This window comes from Hyperolius riggenbachi, chromosome 5 (assembly GCF_040937935.1).
Source record: "Hyperolius riggenbachi isolate aHypRig1 chromosome 5, aHypRig1.pri, whole genome shotgun sequence".
NCBI classification, from domain to species: domain Eukaryota; kingdom Metazoa; phylum Chordata; class Amphibia; order Anura; family Hyperoliidae; genus Hyperolius; species Hyperolius riggenbachi.
This window is the reverse complement of record NC_090650.1, coordinates 314,730,886-314,753,056: the sequence shown is the minus strand read 5'-3', so window position 1 is coordinate 314,753,056 and position 22,171 is coordinate 314,730,886. Positions and strand designations below refer to the sequence as shown.

Genomic DNA, 22,171 nt, shown 5'->3' with positions numbered 1-22,171 from the left:
GAGTTGTAGTCAGTAGGAAAATGTCTGTCTTTGCACTCTCCTCAGCTAGCAGCTAAGACAGACTGGGGATAGAGACTGTACATCACTGATATTCATTTTACTTGAGGCCTGTCTAAAAGAAAATGCAAACACTGGTGAACTAGGCTAGTGCTGACTAGTTCACTACTAACATACATGTCTCACTCTTGGCAACTCTTTCCCTGTTAGTAAACCTGCTCTTTGCCACAGCAGCACCTTGTAGCTTTACAGGCAAAGATGATCAATCATATACAGATTTTTCTAATAATGCAAATGTTGGTGCAATTTGTAAGCAGCCAATCAAGTTGGATTTGACTGACCTAATTCCAAGCCACATACCAATTGCAATGCAGTTTGCATCAAGTCAGAAAACTCAGCAATTCACACATTGCATGAATCCAGATTCAGGCCTGTGACGATGCTTCTTTTTCTGGCAATAGTTCACATAGATAACAGACAGTCCCCTACTAACACACACTCCAGTTGCAAATGTCTTATACATACAAAGGAAGTTATGCTCATGTACCAAATGCAATATACTGTTTTTGTTACTACATATTTGTTATTGCATGATACAGTATTGTATAATCTGTTGCACGTTATTTAAAGCACATTGAGAGCAACCAAAATGCATTATTTATACTGTATGTCCAAATCCAGAATTGTTTGAAGGTAAATAACTTATCCACGTGTTTGTACCAATATGTATAATGCATAGTTCAACTTATAAAACAACCTCTGGAATGGAATCGGTTGTAAGCAGGTGATCCCCTATATAGTTAGGTGCTGAATTAGAATACACACACCAGTTAATGCTAAGGTGCAACATTGAAGTAATTAATATCCCTTAAAGTAGACTGCCAGCTCCATATATCAGGTCAGGTGCAATACTGATAAAAAACAAACAAATAGAAAACACTGGGGGACCTGTATGAAGAACAATGACTGGATATGCTCACATAAGGGGTATGGCATATATAGTCACCTACAGTATATACTGTACAGTATATCTGTCCTAATGATACGATTGTTTGGACGATCGATTCTTTGATTGTAACTGCGCTCGTTCAGTACCACTAACAAAATTTAAGCTGCTTTCCAATTTGATCAGATTAATTTAATTGAGCCTAAAAACCGTATTAATTCAATCAATATTATGATCATATAGAAGAATATATTGTCCAAAGAATTATATCATTTATGGCCACCTTAAAGGGGTTCTCTGGTATTTCTGAAAAAGTTAAAACTGACACTTTCCTGGGGCTTCTTTTGGCCCCCTACAGCTGTAATGTCCCGCGCCGTCCTCCTCCGATGCTCCATTCCCCGCCGCCAGTAACCTGCTAATTATTCATCTAACTAGACTAATAGAACTGCGGCTGCAGATAACAGATAACTTTGCAAGTGAGTGCTATATACAGTGTGTGCGTGCGTGTGTGTGTGTGTGTGTGTGTGTTTGGATTAGTTCCCAACTAGTTTTTTTGCTTATAAAAACTGGCATTTTGCATGGTAGAGTAGGACTCACCAGATTGGAGACACTTTGGCGCAGTTGGTGAGCTTAAGCGCATTAAAGCGTAACCAAGAGCCCCTGTCACTGTTTTCCTGTTGTGTACTGCAGCCCCTCTGTATTTGTATATTTCTTATGGAGTTTGGGGACCTCCAGCGCTGCGTGCATGCTTTGCATAGAATTGCATAAAATTTGGTTTGTGCTGCTCACCCCTTGGTATTTATTTATAATTTTCCTCTGTGAGCCTGCATAACCACGCCCACCTCTAGCACAGTTAAGCATATAAATGAGTGGATTGCTAAGAGAGTTCATTTGGTAGCTAGTGAAAGGTGAGGTGTTTTTAATTTCCTTTTCTCCCATTTAGTTGACTCTTGGGTTTTTGGATCAGTTCCCACTAGTGTTGGGCGAACAGTGTTCGCCACTGTTCGGGTTCTGCAGAACATCACCCTGTTCGGGTGATGTTCGAGTTCGGCCGAACACCTGACGGTGCTCGGCCAAACCGTTCGGCCATATGGCCGAACTAAGAGCGCATGGCCGAACGTTCCCCGAACGTTCGGCTAGCGCTGTGATTGGCCGAACGGGTCACGTGGTTCGGACCCGAACGCGCTCTGATTGGCCGAACTGTCACGTGGTTCGGGTAAATAAATACCCGAACCACGTCATATCTCCGCCATTTGTCTGTGGGTTTAGCTTTGGGTAGGCAGGCAGGGTAGTTCGCGCTCCAGCCACGCTAGCCAGGGTCCCCCCTGTCATTGTGTCACTGCTGGGAACAGTAGTACACCGCTTGCTCAGCCACACTATATAGCATTCTGTTTACTGCCACTCTGTGTACCTCGCTCAGCCACACTATATAGCATTCTGTTTACTGCCACTCTGTGTCTGCTGGGAATAGTAGTACACCGCTTGCTCAGCCACACTATATAGCATTCTGTTTACTGCCACTCTGTGTACCTCGCTCAGCCACACTATATAGCATTCTGTTTACTGCCACTCTGTGTCTGCTGGGAATAGTGGTACACCGCTCGCTCAGCCACACTATATAGCATTCTGTTCACTGTTCTGTGTCTGCTTGAAACAGTGGTACACCGCTCGCTCAGCCACACTATATAGCATTCTGTTTACTGTTCTGTGTCTGCTGGGAATAGTGGTACACCGCTCGCTCAGCCACACTATATAGCATTCTGTTTACTGTTCTGTGTCTGCTGGGAATAGTGGTACACCGCTCGCTCAGCCACACTATATAGCATTCTGTTCACTGTTCTGTGTCTGCTGGGAATAGTGGTACACCGCTCGCTCAGCCACACTATATAGCATTCTGTTCACTGTTCTGTGTCTGCTGGGAATAGTGGTACACCGCTCGCTCAGCCACACTATATAGCATTCTGTTTACTGTTCTGTGTCTGCTGGGAATAGTGGTACACCGCTCGCTCATCCACACTATATAGCATTCTGTTCACTGTTCTGTGTCTGCTGGGAATAGTGGTACACCGCTCGCTCAGCCACACTATATAGCATTCTGTTCACTGTTCTGTGTCTGCTGGGAATAGTGGTACACCGCTCGCTCAGCCACACTATATAGCATTCTGTTCACTGTTCTGTGTCTGCTGGGAATAGTGGTACACCGCTCGCTCAGCCACACTATATAGCATTCTGTTTACTGTTCTGTGTCTGCTGGGAATAGTGGTACACCGCTCGCTCAGCCACACTATATAGCATTCTGTTTACTGTTCTGTGTCTGCTGGGAATAGTGGTACACCGCTCGCTCAGCCACACTATATAGCATTCTGTTTACTGTTCTGTGTCTGCTGGGAACAGTAGTACACCGCTCGCTCAGCCAGAGTATATAGCATTGTGTTTACTGCCACTCTGTGTACACCGCTCAGCCAGACTATATACCATTGTTTACTGACACTCTGTGTACACCGCTCAGCCAGACTATATACCATTGTTTACTGACACTCTGTGTACACCGCTCAGCCAGACTATATACCATTGTTTACTGCCACTCTGATTCTGCTGGGAACAGTAGTACACCGCTCGCTCAGCCAGACTATATACCATTGTTTACTGACACTCTGTGTACACCGCTCAGCCAGACTATATACCATTGTTTACTGCCACTCTGATTCTGCTGGGAACAGTAGTACACCGCTCGCTCAGCCAGACTATATACCATTGTTTACTGACACTATATAGCAGACTATATAGCATTGTGTGTACACCGCTCAGCCAGACTATATACCATTGTTTACTGACACTCTGTGTACACCGCTCAGCCAGACTATATACCATTGTTTACTGCCACTCTGATTCTGCTGGGAACAGTAGTACACCGCTCGCTCAGCCAGACTATATACCATTGTTTACTGACACTCTGTGTACACCGCTCAGCCAGACTATATACCATTGTTTACTGCCACTCTGATTCTGCTGGGAACAGTAGTACACCGCTCGCTCAGCCAGACTATATAGCATTGTGTTTACTGCCACTCTGTGTACACCGCTCAGCCACACTATATAGCATTGCGTACTCTGCCAGTCAGTGTGTATATTGCTGGGATCAGTAATACTCCACTCACCGTCAACCACTATATGAGCTCAACATGAGTTCCCCAGAGACCTCCGCTGTGAGCAGCACTCCCAACAACAGCAACAGCCAACGCCCCACGCAAGCTATAACATCCACCCCAGCAGCCAGTGGTCAGCAGCAGCCCTCCCCGGAGGAGAACGTTGTGTCCATCAGTCCGTCGCCAGAGCGATTAATGAGGGCTGCCATTGAGGAGATGATGGGGCCTGATGTGGAGGAGGAGGTCTGGCTCAGGCCAGCATCCCAAGTTAATGTTGAGGACGATGAGGGGTCTGTGTCTGGGGATGTTGGGGTGGCAGAGGTGGTGGGTGGGTCAGACTCAGGAGAAGAGTTGTATGATGAGGATGATGATCGGGACCATCTGTATGTGCCTCAGAGTCCGACCCCGGAAAACATGTTGTATCGTGTGTTTAGGTACTAAAATCTGCGTTCCCTCCCAGTAGTGTTGGGCGAACAGTGTTTGCCACTGTTCGGGTTCTGCAGAACATCACCCTGTTCGGGGTGACTATATAGCAGACTATATAGCATTGTGTTTAATGCCACTCTGTGTACACGGCTCAGCCACACTATATAGCATTGTGTTTACTTCCACTCTGTGTCTGCTGGGAACAGTAGTACACCGCTCACCCGCCACTGTATAGCATTGTGCTCTGTGTCACTGCTGACAATAGTGGTACACCGCTCACCCACCACTGTATAGCATTTCTGTACTGCCACTGTACTGCTGCCAGTCAGCGTGTACTTTAAGGATAAGTGAAATGAGGAAGAAATCCGGTGAAAGAGGGAGGGGCAAGGGAAGAGGTGTTTCCCCTGACGGTTCACGTACAGGCCACAGGGGAGCACCCAAGAAAACCCACTCAATACTGCCCATGTTGTCCAGGACAACAACCCTCACAGATCCAAAAGAACAGGACCAGATAATTACTTGGATGACCTCTCAAGCGTCCAGCAGTGGGTTAAGCAGCACCAGCACATCACGCACGAGGTCCGAGTCCTCAGCCAGTTAAAGTCTGGGCTTTCTTTGAAGACTGCACTGAGGATGTTACCATGGCGATTTGCAAGGTGTGCAAGACCCGCCTGAGCAGGGGGAAAAGTATTAACAACCTCTCCACCACCAGCATGAGCCGCCACATTCTATCCAAACATCCCACTCTGTGGGCAAACGCGGCAGGACAGGGTACCACCAGCAACACTGCCTCCCTTGGGTTCACCAGACTCACCACCAGACCCGCCTCAGCAGCAGCAGTAGCCCAGCCATTGCGTGGTTCACAACATTCACAAACATCAGACGATGCTGACACTGTCACTTTCCGGACTAGTGCTCTTGAGGTCTCCCAGTGTTCATCAAACACAACAACCAACAGCCCTTCGGTGTGCAGCGCTACGGTTGAGTTGTCTGTCTCTGAGATGTTTGAGCACAAGAGGAAATTGCCAGCAAATGACCCCCGGGCCGTGGCAGTAACAGCCAGCCAGCATAGCCAAGCTTCTGGCCTGCGAAATGCTGCCATATCGAGTGGTGGAGACAAACAGCTTCAAGGGCATGATGTCAGTGGCCATCCCACGTTACGTGGTTCCCAGCCGCTACCACTTTGCGCGCTCTGCAGTGCCTGAGTTGCATGAGCACGTGGTCAGCTAAATAACCCGAAGCTTGAAGAATGCCGTTGCCTGCAAGGTTCACCTCACCACTGACACCTGGACGAGTGCGTTCGGCCAGGGTCGATACATCTCCCTTACCGCGCACTGGGTGAACCTTGTGGAGCCTGGCAGCGATTCCTCACCTGCTACGGCGCGGGTGTTGCCCACGCCGCAAACAGCTGGATAACAACAGCAGCACCTACCTCTCTGACTCCTTCTCCTCCAACGCATCTCAAAGCTGTACCTCATCCGGAAATGCTAACCCAGCACCAGCAGCAGTAGGATCGTGGAAGCAGTGCAGCACAGCTGTTGGCATGCGTCAGCAAGCGTTGCTGAAGCTGATCTGCCTTGGGGATAAGCAGCACACAGGGGAGGAAATTTGGAGGGGAATAAAGGAACAGACGGATTTGTGGCTGGCACCGCTGGACCTGAAACCGGGCATGAAGCTAGACACCTGGCACGAACTGGCAATGTACGCAATAGAGGTGCTGGCTTGCCCGGCAGCCAGCGTTATGTCGGAACGCTGTTTCAGTGCTGCCGGAGGCATCATCACAGATCGGCGTATCCGCCTCTCCACAGAAAATGCAGACCGTCTGACTCAAATTAAAATGAATCAATCCTGGATTGGAAACGACTACGCAACACTCCTGGACCCCAACCAAGTAACATGACCGATGAACATCTGGGATGGTTTAGCGTTTCCGGTCCCTGTTTATTGAACCTCTCATCTGTATTACATTTATGACTGCATGGCGGCAAAAAGCATTGCTGCTATATCCGCACGCTTTTTGTCCTCATGCAAGGCCTGGGTTGTTGTGTCTCACAAAGCGTGGCCTTCTCCTCCTGCGCCTCCTCCTGTTCCATCACGTGTGCTGCTGCTGCTGCTGCTGCTGCTGGGTTACCGTTGCCGGTCCCTGTTTATGGAACCTCTTATCTTTATTACATTTATGACTACATGGCGGTACAAAGCATGCTATCCGCACGCTTTTTGTCCTCATGCAAGGCCTGGGTTGTTGTGTCTCACAAAGCGTGGCCTTCTCCTCCTGCGCCTCCTCCTGTTCCATCACGTGTGCTGCTGCTGCTGCTGCTGCTGCTGGGTTACCGTTGCCGGTCCCTGTTTATGGAACCTCTTATCTTTATTACATTTATGACTACATGGCGGTACAAAGCATGCTATCCGCACGCTTTTTGTCCTCATGCAAGGCCTGGGTTGTTGTGTCTCACAAAGCGTGGCCTTCTCCTCCTGCGCCTCCTCCTGTTCCATCACGTGTGCTGCTGCTGCTGCTGCTGCTGCTGGGTTACCGTTGCCGGTCCCTGTTTATGGAACCTCTTATCTTTATTACATTTATGACTACATGGCGGTACAAAGCATGCTATCCGCACGCTTTTTGTCCTCATGCAAGGCCTGGGTTGTTGTGTCTCACAAAGCGTGGCCTTCTCCTCCTGCGCCTCCTCCTGTTCCATCACGAGTGCTGCTGCTGGGTTAGCGTTGCCGCGTGGTCCCTGTTTATTGAACCACTTATCTTTATTACATTTATGACTGCATGGTGGTACAAAGCATGCTATCCGCACGCTTCTTGTCCTCATGCAAGGCCTGGGTTGTTGTGTCTCAAAGCGTGGCCTTCTCCTCCTGCGCCACCCTCCTCCTGTTCCATCACGTGTGCTGCTGCTGGGTTAGCATTACCGGTCCCTTTTCCTGGAACCTCTTATATGTATTACATTTATGACTGCATGCCGACAAAAAGCATGTTACCTGTGCAAAGAAAACAGACATTTCCCGCATTTAAAAGACAGTTTTCCCTTTGAAACTTTAAAATCGATTTTCTCAAAAACTATAAGCTCTTTTTGCTAAATTTTTTTTCCTCTTGTACCCACTCCCAAGGTGCACATACCCTGTAAATTTGGGGTATGTAGCATGTAAGGAGGCTTTACAAACCACAAAAGTTCGGGTCCCCATTGACTTCCATTATGTTCGGAGTTCGGGTCGAACACCCGAACATCGCGGCCATGTTCGGCCTGTTCGGCCCGAACCCGAACATCTAGATGTTCGCCCAACACTAGTTCCCACTAGACTGCCTATAAAAACTGGCATTTGCATGGTAGAGTAGGACTCACCAGATTGGGGACACTTTGGCGCAGTTGGTGAGCTTAAGCGCGTTAAAGCGTAACCAAGAGCCCCTGTCCCTGTTTTCCTGTTGTGTGCTGCAGCCCCTCTGTATTTGTGTATATATATATATATATATATATATATATATATATATATATATATACATACATATATATATATATATATATATATATATATATATATATATATATATATATATATATATATATATATATATATATATATACACACACACACACAAACACACATATATATATATATATACATATACAGTATATACACACACACACAAACAATATGCCTTTTTAGTGTGTTTGGGTTTGATTAATATGCCTTTGCTTTTACTTTTTCCACATGCAGATGGCTGTCAAATGCATAAAAGTCCAATAAATAGTGTTATTTTTATAGGAAGCATAGGAAGGGGTATCCATTTTTCTGATATAACACTAAGGTTATATTATGAAATCACATTACATGCAAACAAAACACTGCAGAGTTCTTCTTTACATTCAGACTTGGTGGTCAAGGAACTATATGAGTACTTACCAGTGCTGCTCTGGATAGTCCTCACTGTAGTCGTTGTGCGTGGAGGTGATGATGGCCTAAGTATAATACTGTCGTCGTCTTGGGAACATCCCTTTTCAATTGCTCTAACATAGCTGTGGCTTCTCATTCGAAAGCATCCGGGCATTGGAAGGTCCAGAGCCTCTACCGCTTGAGATTCAAGTTCACTAAATACAGATTCACAGACTGATTCAAACTGCCCATTCACTTCCATTTCACTGACCTTCAAATTAAGAATACAAAACAATAAGTACACATTTGTAATGAGTATCAATACGTTAGTATTAAAAACATAATAAGCAAAAGATACAGCAATAAACCTCGGGACCCAGAGCAAGGCTGGAGACACAGCGACTATAGACAGAGTATGACAGTGGCTACAGACAACAGTGTGTAGAGAAGTAGAGAGAAGAACTGGCTAAAGAGAGGAGCCAGGTAATGCAGGAATTGTAGCCAAATACTACTTTCTTCAACATATTCTGATGTCCATAGTCTTTGCATTAAGAGAAACCCCATATACCAGCCTGCATGGGCGATAAAGGGTTAAAGAGGCTTGGGAGGGGGGGGAACCCACATTATTTTCTGTATTTATTTATTTTAGTGCAAGTAGGTATATTTTCCAGGAATCCTTAAAGTGGATCCGAGGTGAACTTTTACTCATTGCATAATTGTGTTCCTTTCCTATTGTTTATAGGGCATTCCTCAAGCCAAATACTTTTTGTTTTTTGTTTTAATACTCTAATTCCCTATAAACTAAATAAACCACGCCCACAGGTTTTCAGAGAGCCTTGGCAGTAGCAAGGGCTCATGGGAGCTCAGTCTGGGCAGGAGGAGGAGGAGGTGTTACTAGCCATTGATTTCAGAGGCAGATGGGAGGAGGGGGGATTAGGTTTTTTTCACAGGCTTAGTGATCAAGATACAGAAAAGCCTGCCCTCTGTGTAATGTTTACAAACAACATGGCTGCTGTCATTGTATCACAGAAAGAAATAATCATTTAATCAATCAATCTATTAAAGCTGTTTGCAACTATATTTGCTGTGTAAACTATCTAAACTTTAGATAAGATAAATAGACAAGTTACTTGTTATAGTTAGTTTTTCATCTCGGATCCGCTTTAAATAGCACTATTGAGACTGTACAGCGATCCCTGGGAAAAGCTTTGCCACTTTGCCCCTAAATTACATACCGGCAGGAAATCCACGGCTGTTTCTGGGGATAGAAGCATTATCTGTCATTTAACCACATTTAAAAAACATTTTTCCTATCGTAACTTAAAAATGTATTTTCTTGAAAACTAAAAGGTCTTTCTGAAAAAAAAAAATCCTCATTGTTGGTGATTCTAGCATACATAGAGGGCTTTAATGTTAACCGCTAAAGTCAGTATAAATTTTGTTGAATTTTCGCAGTTGAATCTGGTATTTTTTTCCGTGTCGAGTAGGTTTGATTATGAATAGCCATATTCGGGTCCAATATAAGGATGACTCAAGTCACCAACACTACAGAACCAATCATACCTCATGAGCATTCGAATTAAGATATTTAGACAAAAATATTTAATATTTTAGGTTGGTGAACTTTCTTTGAATTAACAAATTATTTTGGTAATTTGTTAGATTTGAAATTTTTTATATATATATATATATATATAAAGTAAACAACACTATGTACTGAATGTATGTATGTATACTTGAATAGAAACTGAGGTACTTACTTTCTCATTGAGACTCTATAAAAATAGTTTGGCCCAAGTATAAACCTAGAATAGAAACCCAGGTTGCTTCTTTAACACCCCCAAAACCATGTTGCTTTTCTAGTGGTCTAGAGGCCCCCCTTCCTCTCTTATATAGCGTTTCCTGGTGTCTAGTGGTCCCTCTTCACTCACACAGCATTCCTTGGTGTCTAGTAATCCCCTTCCCACTCCCATACAGCAATACCTCCCTCCCCATACATCAGTCCCTGATAGTTCGTGGTCCCCCTTCCCTTACCCGTACAGCATACTGGTTGCTTAGTAGTCCTCGCTCCCTCACCATACAGGGTAACTGATGTTTATAGGCCTCCCTCACCCATACAGCATTATCTGGTGTCTAGTGGTCCCCCTTTTCTCTCCCATGCAGTGTTCCCTGGTGGAATTGTTTCGCCCCCCCTCCTCCCTCCCTTGCTGAGTCTTTTAATAGCAGAGTTATGGCACTAGAGGCATTTGAAGAACAATCTAACCTGACCTGGGGCAGTGTGCCTAGAACAGGCATCCCGTAAATAAGTGCTAAGTGACGTACATCAACCACAAGTAGGGGTTCTCTCTACACTGAAAAATCTAATGGTGCTCATGTTATGAGTAGTAATGGAGCGAACATCAACTTCAATGGGCAGGCAAATTTTAAAACCTATAGGGACTGTCTCTGGCCACAAGTGATGGAAAATTTGTTTAAAGGGGCCTAATACCTGGACCATGGCATGCTGGAGGGGGATCCATGGCAAAAGTCCCACCAAAATTACGTAGTTTACGCAGATTCGTGTTTTAATCTCTAAAGGGATGAAATCACAGTACATACCTAAATTTGTGGAATTAAGTGCTTTAAAATGTCCGGCATGGGTACACGGCGATAAGGTAGTGTAAGGGTTAGGCACGCTTCACACTGACAGACGAAACGCCATGTTTAACGCGCTACAAACAACCGCAAAGAGCTTTCGTGATAACATCAGATGAGCAAATCATTGGTTTTACTAGTTGACACCCTCAGGACATAAATGTTATACCTCTCGGTGGCAATCTTTGTGTAGAGGTATGTAGTGGCCGCCGAGCTTGTGTGCACGTTCGCGGGTGTGGAGGCAATTGCGGTTTTCCAGCCCCTATGGTCAGGCTGAGGTAGTACTATGACATTTAAGTGACCAAAAAAACCAAATCTGCACTGAGGCCTTATACAGGGGGCAGTAGTGGATACTAGATGCCAGTAGTGGTTTTGGACCTTCAGTTTTTTTTTGTTTTTTTTTTAAACTGAATGTCACTTCACGCAGGTCAGGTGACAGATAGGTTTATGCTATGTGCAACAATCAACTCAAAATATAGACCCTGCCAGTGAGGCATTATGCAGGGCAGTAGTGGATACCAGATGCCAGTAGTGGTGGTGGTGAATTATTGGGTTATGGTGGGTGCACTACTAGGACCAGCAGACCTGTATACAACAGATAATGTGTGCACTGGACACACAGAACTGCAATATAACAATAGAAAGAAAAAGAAAAACAGCCCTTAGAAAGGCGATTGGGTGAACTACTGTAGCACTAACCACTGACTGCTGACTGCACCTGTCTGCAACAGCTAACGTGCACTGTCTGGACACACTGAACAGCAATATCACAAGACCAAAAAACAGCCCTTAGAAGCGCTCTTGGGGTTATGTAGATGGTGAATTGGTACTGTAGCAGCAAGAATCTGCAATGGGGACACAGAACACAGGCCTAACTACCGCTTTCCCTATCTGCAGCACAGCTCTCTCTCTAAACTGCTTCACACAGCACACAGGCAAAGTGTAAAATGCCTGCCTTGCTGGAGTTTTTATAGATGGTGTGTGGTCCCGGAGGGAGGTATAGCTGATTGGCTGCAATTTGACTGCTGACTCTGGGGTGAGTGGTAACATTTTGGCTCCATTATGATGTATAGAGGGCAGGTCGAATACTCCATGTGTTTGCCTGCCACCGTCTGCCGATTAACTGTTCTGGCCATCTCTAGTTATGACTAATTGTAAACTTATAATGTACATCTCTATCTAGATTTGTCCAAACGTTAGATGAACTGGTTTGACTAACTATAGACTTATTCAAAGAGCTAACAAGTGTAAGTTACTGGAGATGAAAGATGAGTAAAGCAATATATTCCATTACCTGACTGATTGTGCTCATGGCTCTCATGTAGCTCTCATTCCTTGACCGGAATTTGGGAGACGTGAGAAGAGTTGATGGGTCTAGAGTATCCATGCTTCTATTGATGGAAACTTCACTCACTGCTCTCAAGTAACTGTGGCTACGGATCTGAAGCTTTGGAGAGTGTTCATTTGAAATCCTGTAAAATATATTGATGGAGTTACTAAATGCCGACAAAAATACGCCAGTAAGTAATACGTTCATAACTGGAATCAATACAACAGTCATAAAATATCGAAACAGCTGCAAGGAAGCTTTGTTTACGGTTTGATTTTTGTAGCTTGCGCAATAACAGCTTTTCATTATTTAAAGCAAACCTGACAACACACGGTTAAGAAGAAAACTTGCTTACAGCTGTATCTTTGAGAAACGTCATATGATTAGGAGTAGGGATGGTCCATAAGATGAGGATTATGTACATTTTAAAAGCAACTTTATTCAGATTCAAAATAAACCAATCACATTTCACATGTGCAGGATATTTAGATTGATCCATTTTTAAGCTGCACAACGTTGCATATGAAAATTGCATAATTCTGCATCAATAGAACTAATTGCATCTCAGTAAACCATTCTTAATCAGGGGAGCAGTCATTGGAAACATTAAGGGGGAATTAGTGAATATGTACTTCAGAAAAAAAAAGACTTGGACTGGTTTGTTATTTTTAGAAATTCTATGAGGATTAATACTTGACATACACCTGTGTGCTGGCTGCAAATATTGAAATAATAAGCTTATCTATGGTTAGTATACTCTGTTTACTGCAGATCTTTCCTTATTAATTAAGACATTTTAGGTTTGCTTGATTCATTGTGACATCGGAGTACAAATTGCTGGTTTGTAGAGAGATGGGCATGCTGGGTGTAGCTTCGCAGGATATGGCAATGCTTTCTGCTCACTCACATGACTACTATATAACAGCATCTGCTCCAAGGCTGAGGTCAGAGTATGATTAGGTGGGCATGCCAGGGGAGTAGTTATGATTTTTGCAGGTCCTATTCCTGTATTATACGTGCAGAAAGGCCCAGCACAGCTCTCTGCATTTAGCATGGCAAGGTTACAGATATTACAAAATTAAAGGAGCATTGTGTTACCTTCTTTGATGAAAAGCAACATGCATTGCTAAAATATAGCTTGCAAGACAATAGTTAAAAAGTTGCATGCAAATCTTATATAACAGGGCTATCCTCTGTGTGTGCTCTAGGTGTCCACCATGGCCAAATACTGTCAGGAATGGGAGGTAACCTCAATAAGCCAGCTCCATGTGCCAATGAGACGTGTTTCAACGTGCAGCATTTTCATCAGGTCAGGTGACTGGAACAGGAGCTCATGCATATTCTAATATCCCTCCTGGAGAGTATAGTTTTCTTCCTGGAGAACAGAGCTTCCTTTCTGTTCCATTAGAGGGAGCTGGCGGCCATTGGTGGACATCTGGATCACAGAAGATAGTCTGGTTATGTAAGATTTACATGCAATTTTTTAAACTATTGTCTTGTAAATTATATTTTTAGCAGTGCATGTTGCTTTTCATTGAAAAGGGTAACACACGATAGAGCACTCACTTTCCTTTTGCTTCTAGCGACTACACGAAAACCCCACATTTGGGAGCTATACTGGAAGATACCATCAGGAATTGAAATCAATGAATTACCTGCTGAAAAGAAAAAAACGTTTTCACTGGGTGCGCACCCTGATTGTTCTTATAAGGTTGCACATATGGCAGCCTTGCTTTTAGCAAATCCTGACACAAGATCACTTTAATGAGCCTCCTGGTTGCCATTGCTTAAAGTTGCGTAATCAAAAATCAATTCTCTGTTTTTATATGGTAAACAAACAATAAGGATGCTAACCAGGCAATCCAAAAGTTAAAAATCACTCTTAACTTTCTTCTCAATAGAATAGAATTTACCAGATTCCCTGGCTCTTATTTGGTACATCTGCACAAAAGAGAAGTTGCAGTGAATGCTGTTTTTTTATTCTTCTTTACTTTCCTCCCCTCCCCCTCTCCCCCGACATAACTAATGCAGCCTGATTGGCTGAAGTTTCTTTCACTCCCGTTTTCCCCTCCCATGCCTCTTTTCCTCTCTGACTGGCCAATATTTTTTGTGCTGAGAAGATGAAAAAGTGACTCAGCTGAAATCCGATCCATACAAATAAACCTGCAAAGTCTGCAAAGTCACACAATGATTTGTGACGATGCATTTCTTACTGCAGAGCCGTGTGGGAGTGTCTGAAGAATGGGAGGAGAAGGGCGGGCAAGCATACAAAATCAGAAAGAGGAGAGGAAACAGAAGGGAGGAAATGACATCAGGATTGGCTTCAGACACAGGAATTCCAAAATGGAAACTGACAGAAACAGAATTCTCTTTATTTACTATATAAAATTTACTGAAATAAAAATGTGGACAATGCAATACATATGTTATGCAAGTAGAACAAGTATAGTATATCTACTACTATATGTGGGATTTCTGAGATAGTATGGCTAAGCTAACAGCTCCTCTTTAACCCTACCCTCAAGCCAAGCAGCACTGCAACCAGCCGAGATATCCAGACATAGTCATGTTTCTGTGCAAATACAAATCCTGAAAGTTTGATCAGTTAATGGTATGTTGTAACGCCTTATGATTCCCCCTTTAACATAAAATCGTTATTGGAAATACATTACTGCAAATAGATTCAATTTGAAATACAAAAATGTACAAAAATACATTATACAGAAAATGCAGAATCAGAATATTTTTGCATAGGAGAAGGAGACATGCTGAGTCACAAAAAAAAAATCAACCTTTACCTGCCCCCTGATATAAATTAAATAATTGCACTGTGTTCAGCAGACTTAATAGCTGAGAACAATTTGCAAAAAAAAAAAAAATGCAAAGATTAATATTCCCAAATGTTTCTGTATGGCTGTGGAAGTCACAATTTATTTAGATTGGATAAAGAAAACAGAATTTCATCTTGTTTTGTTTTGATTAATATGCCAGCTTGTACCTAGCCCTCTCACAACACTTAATGAATAATTCTGAATGCTTTAATCATTATTATACCATGACTGAATTTTGATATTCTCAATGTCGCATCTGATTGCCAATTTTTTACTGAAACTCCTGGCATTTAACTGAAAAACACACATGTGATCTTTGATCGCCCCTCAACAGAATTGCTCACTCAAAAAGAATCATTTGAAAATAAAATGGAATTATACAATACAGAAATCTTTAAAGAGGAACTGTAGTGATAATAAAGTAATGGATGGCTTTGCTTATTTTTTTACAATATCAATTTATAAATTATTTAGTCACTGTTAGTCCATTGTATTGATTCTTTCCTCTCCCCGATTTAGATTCTGAAATTTATCACCGGTGGCAACATCTGTAGTCCTGTCAGGTGATCTCTGCTGAATGTTTGGTTACTGAGAATTCTGAAGCCAGTACAAAATATACCCAGTCTCCCAGAAAGCTCGGGGGATGGGGGGGGAAACTTCACATAGCTGATCAGCCTAGTCCGAATATCACTGGGAGGGGCAAGGCTGCATGCAATACATATTGTATAGAAATATATAATTATAGTACTAAAATGGCCCCCACAGTCACCAGATCTCAACCCAATAGAGCATCTTTGGGATGTGATGAAACGGGAGCTTCATGCCCTGGATGTGCATCCCACAAATCTCCATCAACTGCAAGATGCTATCCTATCAATATGGGCCAACATTTCTAAAGAAGGCTTTCAGCACCTTGTTGAATCAATGCCACATAGAATTAAGGCAGTTCTCAAGGCGAAAAGGGGTCAAACCCTGTATTAGTATGGCGTTCCTAATAATCCTTCAGGTGAGTGTAAAGAAATATATATTTATAGTAAGTGTTTCTGATGCTGAAACCAAAAAGAAAAAAATACCATAAAAGTGGGTCTCCAGAACAATTTACTGCATGCTACTATATGTAAATTTTAGTGCCTCTTTAAGAAAAAAAACCTTGATTACTTTTGGAAGTGCTTTGTATTACAATAGTTAAAACTGCTATAATGATATAAAGGGCGATGTACTGTGGCATGTACAAACATGTATTAGCCATAGTAATTTTTTTCTATGTAAAGACACAACATACAAATATCAGGATATCTTCCTATGTCTATTCTTCAAGTGACACTTTTGATCTGTTTGAAAAAGTGTCAAAATATATTATTTGTCCCATTTGTCACCTTATGGAACATTTTCATTTCAGGAGAAAAACAACATGCTCAGGAGCTGTTCCACTCTACCATTACCTCCTTTCTTGTAATGTGTCACTTGTTACTCTGGGTAATACAGTAGGAAATGCATGCAATCTACTGGAGAAAACTATATTAAAAAAATATCCCCTGCAGGAACTGGTGCCTTTTACAAAACACAATAGTAAAGTTGGACTTTTTCTTTCCTAGGAGAACAGAAATGGTCTCATCCACCTTTCTTGTTGGCAAAACAAGTCTGTAAATGTTATTTCGCTGAAATGAGTGCCCCTAGGCTGACGTTTTGTTATTGTGGGAAATGTGTATGCAGTGTTCTGAGTCTTGGGGGCAACTAGTGTAAAAACAGAAAATAAAAATACAAATTTTATTGATGGATTGTTTTAATAACATGCTTTGGGTGGTTGGGAATGAAATAGATCATTGCTGATAGTAGTGGGAGTAAACTGTTAAGAGATATGGACATGGAAATGGTTTGTTGTTGGCCCTGTAGTACTAATCTGCAAAATATACGGCTACTTCTATTGGCTATAAAAAGCAATTTTTTTGTGACAGCTAAACTTGAATTTATCCTAAACGACTTCGTCCAGTACAGATGAAAGTCATCCTGGGCTGAGCCTATGTTATCATTGGAAATATACAAGTAGATAAACATGTCATTTTCTTGTAGTAAAAAAAAACATTTTCAGGGGAATCTAATTAACCATCCCCATGAATTTGGCCAGTACCTAGGTACAGCACAAAAATACTATAACCAAAATTAAAAATGTACAGCTATCTGCACATTATTTGAAGCAAGTCAGTTTTACTGAAGCATATGAATTAAACATACTCAACCAAAATATAAAAACACAGAATAAATGTAGTTCTGGAGATAAATCATCAAGAAAAAACGGGTATATTTTGTTCATATTCAGCATGTCACATCTTTTCAAATAAAGTTTATACAATACGAAAAAAACAAGTTCACCCCTGTGAAGTATATTTAATAATCGCTAACAAAACTGTAAAAAACAAAAACACAAAACAATGAAAAAAAAAAATAGAAAACACATTATTTCTCTGCTCTACTCTGTTGGACTGACAATTGACATCTTGTCAATAAATCATTAAAAATGTGTTAACTGTTGCTACTTTTTAATATCTGCACTGATGAATCAATCTTTCCCCTGAATTTTTTAACAGAATATATTTTCACACCACATTATTTCAGTTTTATCATACAATACTAAGGCCCCATTCACACTTGCGTTTTGCCTTGCAAACGGACCGGATCCTGATCGGATCCTGATCGGATCAGGACCTGATCCTGATCGGAACCGTACGGTTCCGATCAGGAACGATCAGGATCCGGTCCGTTTGCATCAGGCATGCATCAGGCTGCCATCAGGATCCGTGGGCAGAAAATAGCGAAATTAAATAAAAAAATGTTGGGGTCAGCAGAAGGTGCACCTGGTGCACCTGTAGAATCAGGTTCCTCCGCTGTAGGCCTCACCTCCACCTCCGACATTCTGCCAAAACAGCTCCAGCATGTCTATCACTGCTGCTCCACTCCAGACATGCTTGGCCCATGTGTCCCCATCCGAAATGGCCGCTTGGATACGCATAGGAAGTGGGGTAGAATGTCAGGTTTTTGTAGGCAGTGTGTTCTGTGCCTTCCGTTCCCCATTGGTTTCTGTGTGCCTGATGGTGCTGTCAGGCTCCGGTCAGGCTCCGGTCAGGATGCGTGGGCCGGAGATCCGGACCCAAAAAATAGCGCATGTTGGAAAAGAGTCCGGAGTCTGGATCCGATCCGGCTCCGGTACGTACGGAACGGACGCGTGTGAACGTCCGCATAGACATTATATTGCTATGCGGAACGTACGTTCCGTTTGTACAGTATGCGTTCCGGATCCAATCCGGAAAATCCTGATAGCGAACGCTAATGTTAACCGGGCCTAACACAGTCTTGTTCTGAATTACTGTATACTTGAGTACATTTTTTTTAATGTAGCGACTTTTTAAATTATATGTTTGAAATACATCTAGGTCAGTCAAGGACTTATAATTAAAGATGGTATAATTAAGGCCTCTTTCACAATGGGACGTTGCATTTGTTGCGACGTTAAAGTCGCACAACGTGCCCCTAAAGCAGCGCATGTAGGTCATGAAATTGGACGTTACTTTGAACTGCGTTGTGTCTCTTGGTGCGCCGTTTTCGTCGCATACTGATGGAACAAAATCGGCGCATACGTTACAATTTAAAAGAAAAAACATTACTGAGCATGTGCAACACACGTAACGCAGCAAATGTATTGCTAAACACACCACATGCAGCACCTTCTAAATATTGCTACACGTTACACGCAACGTGTGCACTGTGAATGTCGTACAGACTTTGCATTGCTGTGCGTTAGTCTGCGTTATAAATTTTTATAACGTGCGACTTTAACGTCCCACTGTGAAAGAGGCCTAAAAGTAACTATTAGCAAAATATTTCATAAACCTTTTTACACTTTTTTCTCCTTTACAGTGATGTACTTTCTGTCCAGTAGGGACACTTGGCGACAGGCAGCAAAGTGCAAGCAGCGCAATGCATATGACCCTGTCGGCGCACTTTGCCACAGGGTCATATCAATCGATTTTGTGACGTAGCGGTGTGATATGAGTGGGGCAGATCATCACAACGCTCGCCTCAAGTGTAAAACTGGCTTAACAGGTGTAAAATCACCTTTTTGGATAATCTAGTCAACTAAGGCTTAATATCAGTGCTATACTCACTTCTTATGCTGTTTCCCCAAGTTTTTAGCATTCAGAAGCTCACATCGACAACTTTACAGAATACCCAGATAGGTCATGGTGACCCAGAACAACTAGGAAAGTATACAGGGCTAAAAGAGACTGAAAAGCCTATCTACTAAAAAGCAACGCTGAGTATAATTTGCCTTCTTAATACAGATGATATTTTCAATAAGTCAGCTTTACATTATTACTAAAATGTTTAAAATTTAAAATGCATGTGAATGCATATGTATAAAATGTACATTTGTTCTAGAGTAAAATGCACCAAAATGTTTTCCCTATGTCGCCGTCTTTTACACTTGGTTGTAAAAATCTGACAGAACTGACAGATTTTGAACTAGTCCAACTCCTCATGGGAGATTCCTAGGGTTTTCTTTATTTTTTAAATAACTTCCTGAATGGCAGATGCTCTATCCAACTGCCAAAATAATGTGCAAGCCAGTAGGGAAGCTGGCTGTCATCTTTGCATAGATCTTTTCCAAGGGGTGGCTTTGTCAATAATAAAGGAACTACTGAGGATCCCCCATGAGGAGATGGACTAGTCCAAAACCTGTCAGATTTTAAATGCTTACTGTAAGTGACAGCAACATAAGTGAAAGGTACAGGGATTGGACAAAATAATGAAAACACCTTGAAAATCAACAAAATATATTTTAATATGGTGTAGATCCACCTTTTGCAGCAATTACAGCCTCAGTTCTCCGAGGTATTGATTCATACAAATTGTGAATTGTTTCCAAAGGAATTTTAGCCCATTCTTCAGTTAAAACACCCTCCAGTTCTTATAAAGACAATGTTGGTGGAAATCGACTTTTTACTTGAATACTCTAATAACGACCATAAATGCTCAATAATGTTGAGGTCTGGGGATTGTGGTGGCCAGATGAGATGCTCAGCTTCATTAGAATGTTCCTCGTGCCATTCTTTAACAATTCTAGCTGTATGGATTGGGGCATTATTTTGAAAGATGGCATTCCCCTCCAGAAACAGTTCTTGAACCATAGGATGAACTTAGTCGCCCAAAATTCCTAAATAGTCTCGGCTGTTAATTTTTCCATGAAGGGAAATCATTGGCCCGGCGGATTTCTAATAAATAGCACCCCAGATCATCACAGAACCCCCCCATGTTTTACGGTTGGGACAAGGCAGTCTGGATGAAATGCTTCTTTCGGCTGTCTCCAAACCTAGATTCGGCCGGAGGTAAGAAATAAGGTAAACGATGATTCGTCACAGAAAATCAAATTTTTCCACTGCTCGAGGGACCAATTCTGGTGGTTTCTACACCACTCTAAACGCTTTGAAACATTTGTCTTTGAGAGCAGAGGTTTTCTAATTGCAGCTCTTCCGTGGAATCCAGATTTGTGCAGCTCCCGATGAACAGTTTTTGTGGAAAATGGGTTCTGTAGGTGTTCATTCAGCTTTGCAGTGATTTTAGGAGCCGTGGTCTTGCGAGCTTTTCTAACAATTCGATTTAGAGTCCGACGGTCTCTCTCAGACAACTTCGACTTTTGGCCACAACTGTGCTTTGCTGAGAAAGTTTTTCCTTGTCTTTCAAAGGCAGTCATTACTTTTGAGACAGTACCTCTTGAAATGCCAAGCATTCGGGCAGTTTCTGTAACAGTAGCGCCTGCCATATGAGGACCAACAATTTGGCCTCTTTAAAAGTTCGAGAGATCTGCCATTTTTATAAATTATAACCAACTTTGGTTTAAATGTCTGTAAAAAACAATTATTTTAATTAAACATATCAAATAACAAAAATAATAAACAAAAAACATTTAACATATGTCAAGTTTTGATTGCTTAAAACATGTTCAAAGATTATGATGCCAAAATGTTAGGTGTTTCCATTATTTTGTCCAACCCCTGTAATTCATAGTGCATTTTACGCTTAAGGAAAAATACTGTGCACGTGTATTTTACTATTTTTTTGCAACAGTGGTCCTTGAAGTGAGCAACTGTGGTTTCCCAAGATGCATTGCTCCTGTATATGCAGAGCATCTCTTTATTCCCCTATAGCCAGATTCACATCCAGAGGCACTGAAGTATAGCAAGCATATAGCTAGGTGGATGTGGCTCTGTATAATATATATAGGCTTGCTATACACCAGCGTTTCAAAAGCATAAAGAGATGATCGGCATATTCAGGAGTGATGCATCATGGGAAACCACAGTTGCTCACTTCAAGTTGAACTAACGCAAACACCTTCTGTTTTAAGAAGGCAAAATTATAAACAGCTTAATGCTCTATGAGTAGTTCCATTAATAACAGGCACCAGTTTTCTGAGAGACTGGACTCCTTGAATAGATTATTCAAATTAGGGGGAGGGTAGAGAGGCAGATGGGGGCGGGGATGTCCCTGAGAGTATCTCACCTTTATATATCTTTCGCCAACCAAACTCAAATCAAATTCATCCTGCTTCCCTTATCTTCCACTCTCACGTATTTTACTATTCCCTTTATGTCACTAGACCATAGAGTTCCAGCAAGCAACTTTTAGTTTTATGAATTTACAGCATTTATGAATATGGTGATAGTGTGAGCACTGCTCTGTAATCATTTGAGCATTACTCAATATACGAAATCCATAATGCAATATACCTCTAACTGTTATATGCAGTACAACTTAATTATACCGTATGGGCACCTTTAATGTATTGAACTTAACATTTTAAACTTTAATAACATTTTTAAAATAGAAACACACAAAAAAATGTGATTTTGCATAGCATTTTTGTAAAGAGGGCTTTTTGGTCCATTTTATCCCAGTACACACTCCTGGGAGCTCTGGTACACCATGAGCTTGC

General features: G+C 42.2%; 1 protein-coding gene across 5 annotated transcripts in view; it reads right to left on the bottom strand.

The window, feature by feature from the left end:
* The window catches only part of DLGAP1 (DLG associated protein 1), a 780,880-nt gene that overhangs the window by 259,612 nt on the left and 499,097 nt on the right, over positions 1–22,171 (bottom strand). For all 5 annotated transcript variants that reach the window (XM_068237216.1, XM_068237213.1, XM_068237215.1 and 2 more), the window contains 2 exons: positions 12,317–12,494; positions 8,419–8,659 (listed from right to left, as the gene is read on the bottom strand). In XM_068237216.1, the coding sequence (XP_068093317.1) occupies positions 8,419–8,659; positions 12,317–12,494 (419 nt within the window). The remainder of the gene's footprint in view (positions 1–8,418; positions 8,660–12,316; positions 12,495–22,171) is intronic.